This window comes from Ylistrum balloti, unplaced genomic scaffold (assembly GCF_031769215.1).
Source record: "Ylistrum balloti isolate Yb309-2 unplaced genomic scaffold, AGI_CSIRO_Ybal_v1 Utg369666, whole genome shotgun sequence".
Taxonomy (NCBI): Eukaryota; Metazoa; Mollusca; class Bivalvia; order Pectinida; family Pectinidae; genus Ylistrum; species Ylistrum balloti.
Window position 1 is genome coordinate 245,366 of NW_026781914.1, and position 7,524 is coordinate 252,889.

Below are 7,524 nucleotides of genomic sequence, written 5' to 3' on the forward strand. Positions count from 1 at the left end.
AAGTAAGTAAGAATTATCATATATGCCTGTGTTTTTATCATAGCGCACACGTCATGTCCAATATTTATAATTTGTTGAATTTATGGTTTGCAGAATAGACGATATTAATTTATGTATACAACATGTGATAACTATAACAAAAAATAACATATTCTAAGAAGGTTGTGATGTATTTATACTCATATCTAATTTTATAGTTTACTTATTATGTTAGTATAGTAATTGCAGATTGTTTTTCCACTGTAAATGTTTTTCGCCGTCTTATAAATGAATTTTAGAAATTTGAACAAATGTAGACACTGAATAAAAAACAACATACGAAAAAGAAAGTAAGAATTATGTTTGTGTAAGGATCCTGATGTAGATGTTCCGGAATGACGGGCACCTCAAGGTGATACAACACCAGGTGAGATGCCAACGGAGGCATTCGAGCCAGTTAGTTTTATAACATTAAACGTTGTGTTCGATGAAAAAATGTAAAATGTATAATTGATGGCTGATCCATCGTCATTTTAACAATTATCTAAACGGAGCTGTGTGAAGTAACAACACCAACAAAAACATGTTGATTTTGGTTTTTTTTAATTTTTTGTCGACGGATTTATAATTGCGTAAGTGGAAAACCACAATTGCTCGAGGAAAAGCGAATATCTCTACATTTTAACACTACTTATTGTAGCTGTGTTACTTGGTGGTTATCTCGTAGCGGTACACTGATAAAATAGTGTTGAGTGTGTGAATATATAAATATAACGCATAGTCACCGGGTTATTTAGTTTCGTTTCCCTCGCCATCCTTTGATTCTAGTGACGACCACCTTATTCTTCTACCACAGGTACGTTATATCGTAACGGTAAGTAGATGAATGACTTGGTGGTGGTGGTGGTAGGGGGGGTATCTAATCAATACTAATGTAACACTGTTAAAACGCGGCGTCAATATTAGAAATAGGGGATGTACTACAACGGTACGAAGGTCAATTTACCTGTGTCGTCGATATATGTGGGACTGCATGGGTGAGTAACGTACTACTAAGTACCTATATAACAATACACACTAGTACCTGACTTTTGTATATACCAGATACACCTGAGCTACGCATGACACTCTAGTATATAAAATGGGGTAGTATCCAATTCAATAAGGTCCTAGAGGTAGAAGTATGTCATAGATAGCTTTTATGATTCATGATACAGAGAGCTTTCCTGCTACGTGGGAAACTGAGTGTCCAAATGGAAGCAAGACTTAACGCCTTTACACAAAACAATTCGTGGGACCCACACTTATGTGGTATAAATATAAATATTTATAGAAAATTTACATACCTGGGCAATAGCCATATAGATGACCATCGGGGCATAACAAATATTCGGGTGACAATGTATTATATTGTGATAACATAGACAGATATCAGACTGCCATTAAGTGAAAACATTTCCATGTTAGATCTACTCATTGTCAAATGTGATGCTGATTATTTGTTGAAATCCACATTTAACAATATATTTATCAACGGGAATAAACTGGGGACATACAGATCTCTTAAAGTAAGATCTAATACCAGATCAATATCCTAAATTAGTTAGGAGGCTCCATGTTTTTATCTGTGGAAACCGACAGATACACAAAGCCTGTGACCCCATGACAGGAAGACACATATAAGATGTGTTCAAATGTCTGAAGATAGTGAATTGTTGGTGGTATTTATAATGAAATCATATTCACTATTATCCAATATAATTTTACCATGCAAATCTATATAACATTGAAAAGTTTATGTTGACTTCTGTGCAATTTTAATTTTCATATGTAAATCACTCGTTCAATATCTAAGAAATGTAGCGGTTTGTGTTATCATTCATTGGTATAACATATACATTTTGCTAGTGAATGATAAAGCATACCTCTCTGAATATAACAAACTATTAACCATTATACCTCTCTGTAACTATTATTATTGGGTGTAGTCTTCCAAATCCATCTATTGAGAACACCACGCTGGCAGGGAATGACCCATCCGTTGGAAAATTTAAGTGAGAACAAATGAGAGCTGCTTTATCAAATATTACATGGTATGGTATTTAAAGTCATAATTTCATGATGCTATGATCAGGAAGGCAGTGCTAATTGTGATTAAAGCACTATCAAGGTATCCTGTTATATATAAAGCGAAGTGAGGTAAGTCAGGCCTTTTCAGGTTTACGTCGTTTTCTTAGGATTTTTTTCTTTTTAATTTGACAAAAATGTTTGTCGTGTGTTATTCAAAGCCAACCTTGATAATGTTGCTACTCTTCAATATCTTAATGTTCATATCATATTATCCTCCAAAATTTTATAAACATCAACCCTCATGCTTTAATTTATTCAGTTAGATTTGATTCTGGGCTTTTCATTTTTTATCCAGGTCCATTACAACCCAACGTCCAGCGACTGCTTGTGTTACACATCCTTTACATAGACTGATATGGCGAAGGAGCTGACATTGAATTATGGCAGGAAGATCCCACAGATAGGACTGGGCACATCTCGGGTATACATGTGCTGTATATAACTTTTTATTTTTGATATTAATGTTGATATGCTGACAACGTCATCTATTCTAACAGGAATTCGACGCGAAAAACACAGCAAAAATCCCTTTGCTCTGCAAGGTTGTAATATCTTACGTGATATAATATAAAATGGCATGTTAACTGCAAGTGAAGCGTGTGTTGTGCGTCCTGCAAAGCAAAAAAATGTTTGCATGACTACTGACAATATTTTAAAACTTTTAAAATGACTGAAACTAAAACCAACTATGTACCATTTCTTAAGCATCGAGCTTCAATCTGTAATTTGAAGCGTGTGTTCACCAAGACCATAATATTTGGTACTGAATTATTTAATGGCTCCTGCAAAGCAATCAGAACATATTATGTTGTGTGGGAAATAGTGCATGACAGAAATTGATTAACCCATTACATCTTTTGTCACGTGCGATAATTCTGATTATTTTGCCATTTCATAACTTCCCTTTAAAACCTATTTGTGCTATGCTTGTGTTTACGATCTGATACCTTTTCATTGTTTCCTTTTTCTTCTCAACAATTTGATTTTCGTATACATTTAACTTAGCTCTCTCCGTGTTAAACGTTATATTCCATTATTTTGTTTCATGACAGATTCCCAAAGATATTTTAGAAGACACTGTTTGCCTAGCGATACAGAAAGGGTATCGGCATTTTGACACTGCATTTGCCTACCAAAATGAGGTCGAGATAGGAAAAGCACTCAAGCGGACGTTTGAGGACGGGGCGGTGAAAAGAGAAGACGTGTTCATCACATCAAAGGTATTGTTATACAGGTTGCAGTGGAGTTCGTGACGTATTTTTAATATTTGTATAATATAGACACAGTGTATCAATGAATGGAAAAGGGGACATATTTAGCTAATATAGCAAGAAGTGGATTAATTTAACCTACATCCACAACATATTTTTTTGTAATAGGACGAGTACACGGGATCAAATCAAAATCATATCACCAACGAGAATTTTATCAGATATTCAAAGCTTACATTCTATTGAAACTGATATTTATAAACGAGTGAAAAATTCAACTCATAGCAGTATCACATTATCATAACTAGAGAACTGTTATCGCACATTAACCCGCCCTGATGTTACGAGCAGTTGGGTAATGTGTTTTTGTCTTCAGTTGAGTGGCTACTACCAGGCCGAGGAAGATGTATATTCCGCCTGTACCGAGAGTCTTCGCCGTCTCCAACTCGACTATGTCGATCTCTTTCTTATCCACTCACCATTATCTCTCAAGGTATGGTACCTATCTGTAGCAGAGTGTTATGCTATTTTGATTGATTCAATTTAAGATGAAATTACTTCATTTTTTCTGTAATGGTCCACATAAGACATTTTTCAATAGAAATTCTTTAATATGTATAATGGTATAAATGCCTTTATGAAAGACTGGTCTCACTTAATATGTTCACATTATCAGTGATTAGAATCACAATGGGTTTCACGAAGGTATGGAATCAATTAATGGGTTTTCGATTGTTATCACTGTATCTTTATGTTTTAGAATCCAGGATATTTTGTCACAAAGCGTGTTGACACCGGTTATTTTGCAAGGGATTTAAAGTCAACCTGGCGGGTAAGAGAAATTATTACCTCATTCTTCGATAAAAAATATTTTTTGTTCTTTTGATTATGGCTGTGGATGACATCACACGTTCAGCAAAACGCAACACAAGTCGTCATGCATGGATTATTGGTGACGTAATACACAACTTCGTCATGCATGGATTATTGGTGACGTAATACACAACTTTGTCATGCATGGATTATTGGTGACGTAATACACAACTTCGTCATTCATGAATTGATCGTGAAGTTATAAATACAGAAGTAAGGGTTACGCGTGAAGTATCTTCTGAAATAAAACATCCACTTGTTATGCATGATTGCTCTTAACATAATGATACATAATTGCACGATAATTTCCTATTAATATTTAATGAATATCGGTCATTCTAATGTAGAATGTTCTGTGATTATTATTGACGATGGAAACATATTAATTTCAACACGATACAAAATTTTCCAAAAGTTTCTGTTTATTTATATGTAGCATTGTTGCAATTGTTACAGACATTGTGAAAGACCGATTAAGTATTTGTAGATATTTAGTCAACTAAAAGGATGATTCCTAACCGTAACTTTTATGTCGGTAACGTATTATTTTTCCAATTTGTGTGTAGCTGCAGATAAAAATCATTTTAATTTTCAGATCAATGTATAGTATGTATTGGAATGATGTGTTTTTAATGGTTACTTCTTGTTAAATCTGAAAGTGGATGAAATCAAATTGGATATAGAGTCATTGTATATCTGACACAGAAATTACATCATGAATAAAACCGATAGCAATCAGTAGATAATTTAAATCGTTGCTTAATTTCAATTTTGTCCACAATGAAATATTTTTATCTAAATTGAAACGACATTAAATGTGTAATACATAACTTTGTTATATCGTATTGGTATTCCCGTCTCTATTTCAGTCCATGGAAGAGTTGGTGTTTTCAGGGAAGGCTAAATCAATTGGTCTGTCCAACTTCAACTCACAGCAAATTGATTATATATGCGACGGGGCAAGAATTAAACCAGTTATTAATCAAGTAATCATTCAGTTTATACATTTATCTGTTCTAAAATGAAATACAACTGTATTATTGTTCATGTAGAGTAAAGACAGTGTCCTATTTAAAATTAAACCTGTGCAATCATGTGAAAATCAGTTTGTGCTTAACTTAAATTGCACATGGCAGCCTTCCTATTTCCACATTTTATCATTTCGCTGACGGTTAAATATGATTTCTGTATTTTGTTATCAGTAAAGTCTTCCTTCATTACTAATTACATTCATTCGTCCATATTCTATTATCTCTACCTCTAAACACTATCCTATAGTAAAATGTTGTAATGTGTCAATATCAAAAGTGGCAGTACTAGTTACTTGATTTTATATTTGTCCAGGTCGAACTTAACGTTCGTTTTCCTCAACATCAACTCCAGCGGTTCTGTGGAGAACGAGATATCCTGCTAACGGCGTATGCTCCTATGGGCTCTCCAGGTCATCCAAGCTTGCAGAAGTAATACATCTAAAATTATGCGATATATGAAAATTACCATTCCAGAACTAATGCTCCTCCCCATCTAGATTTCAACATTTTTTTCCGATCAATTTGAATTTTCCTTAGTCGCCTCCTTTATTTCCCATTGAGGCCCTTAGCTTCACAGGAACGAGTCATCGAGGGACGAAACAGTAGTATTTTGAGCGTTTATGAAATTCTATACTCAATATTCGATAACCAACAGATATGCCCTTCACTTATAAGCGTCATTCTTCTTAGTGTAAGCAACCAACATCCTCTTCCAAGTTGAATGTATTGTTTTATCAATATATACACGGGGACAATAGATATACCTACAGACATTTTAGTACAAGCTAACTATAATTTGTCTTGCAGTACTGTCGAGGAAAAAGTCCCTTTACTCCAGGATCCCATCATTAGTAAACTAGCTGAAAGATACAGAAAGAACACGGGGCAGGTGAGGTTTTAGTGATTGTAACTAGCATCACTTCTCCGTGAAACCAAACTTATACTTTATACATTTATATTTTTGAAATGGTGATCATGTTCAGCAGTTGCTGAAACAAACAATATATTGTAGATTTTGCTCAAGAGCCTAGTCGACAGGGATATAGTGGTGATTCCGATGTCGACCAATCCTGACCGACTTACTGCCAACTTACAGGTAATGATCTTTGTCTTAACTATTGTTTATCGTGCTGAATAAATTAAAGTCGTAACATCACTTTATCGATGTCATACTAAAACATACAGTAGTACGAATATAACATTTAGTAACCTCTTCTTCAGAAATTGAAATTGATGCACCAGGTTTCCCGAAAAAAATATTCATTAGGAAATTGCTATTAAAGTTCATAGCCACCATTTTACCACCGTTGCTATAGAGTATACACCGTAATTGATATGCTAATAATCTATAAAAAAAAAAAAAAACTTGTGACCAGGTGAGTTCTTCATAAAAGTAACAAAAAACATCGAAAGGTGTGTCAGATTACATGATTCAGAGATTATGTGTTCGCCTATCGAGAATTTTATCAATCATGTAAGCTATTTCCATAACAATCTTGTCCCGACACATTTGCATACATCGTTGTTATGATTTTTTGTATTGACAGGTGTATGACTTCGAATTCAGCGAAGAAGACCTGAAAAGCATTGCTGGTTTAGATGATGGGATACGCCGATTTGGACGTGTAAAGTAAGTTTATCTATATACATATATGTATACATAGCTCTTCCTTCTCCCTATGTAATTCTACTTTGACCACGTTCTCAATCAATCTATTTTAACTTTTCGATTCTCTTCAATATCAAACATGATTATTTATTATTTCAATACAGCGGATGGTACACCAATATCTTCCTCAGTAGTTCTCAGTCTTCTATAGTGGTTTAGATTTTCTAAAATTCTCTTTTTCAGAAGCAAAGATCATCCAGATTACCCCTTCAACTTACCTTTTTGAGACTGTTTCTTGATTTGAAATATCATTACCAACGATGTGTTTCAATGAACATTTATAGTAAGTCTTGGGATTGTATTATAAGATACAAGTGAAGACACACGTGAATAGCACCTGTTGATGAAATTTATAGTTAGATACTGTAGAGGCAAGCGTACAACAACAGCAGAGTCCAAAGGCAAACTAGCCTCAAATACGTTCAGCTTTATATCACACGAAGAAATAGAATATTTCTCAATGATATTCCAAGACGACCGTAAACCTTCCCCATAATTTTTATCAACCGTCATCGCTGTAAACTCTGTGGTATGAGTTTGCTTGTCAGTTGACGAGATCTTGCACAAAAATCGTGGTTTTGTGAACAGCATATGCTGATTCATGTTGGTCATTTTTTCATCTCAAAACTCT

The 7,524-nt window shown here is 34.4% G+C and overlaps 1 protein-coding gene across 1 annotated transcript; it reads left to right on the top strand.

The window, feature by feature from the left end:
- The first annotated feature begins 2,464 nt into the window (after nt 1-2,464).
- LOC132560240 (1,5-anhydro-D-fructose reductase-like) lies at nt 2,465-7,119 on the top strand. Its single transcript, XM_060224905.1, has 10 exons — nt 2,465-2,530; nt 3,162-3,329; nt 3,697-3,813; nt 4,081-4,152; nt 5,063-5,179; nt 5,538-5,653; nt 6,032-6,113; nt 6,237-6,320; nt 6,772-6,854; nt 7,077-7,119. Exons 1-10 carry the CDS (start codon nt 2,465-2,467, stop codon nt 7,117-7,119), a joined length of 948 nt encoding a protein of 315 aa, XP_060080888.1.
- Nucleotides 7,120-7,524: the final 405 nt, after the last annotated feature.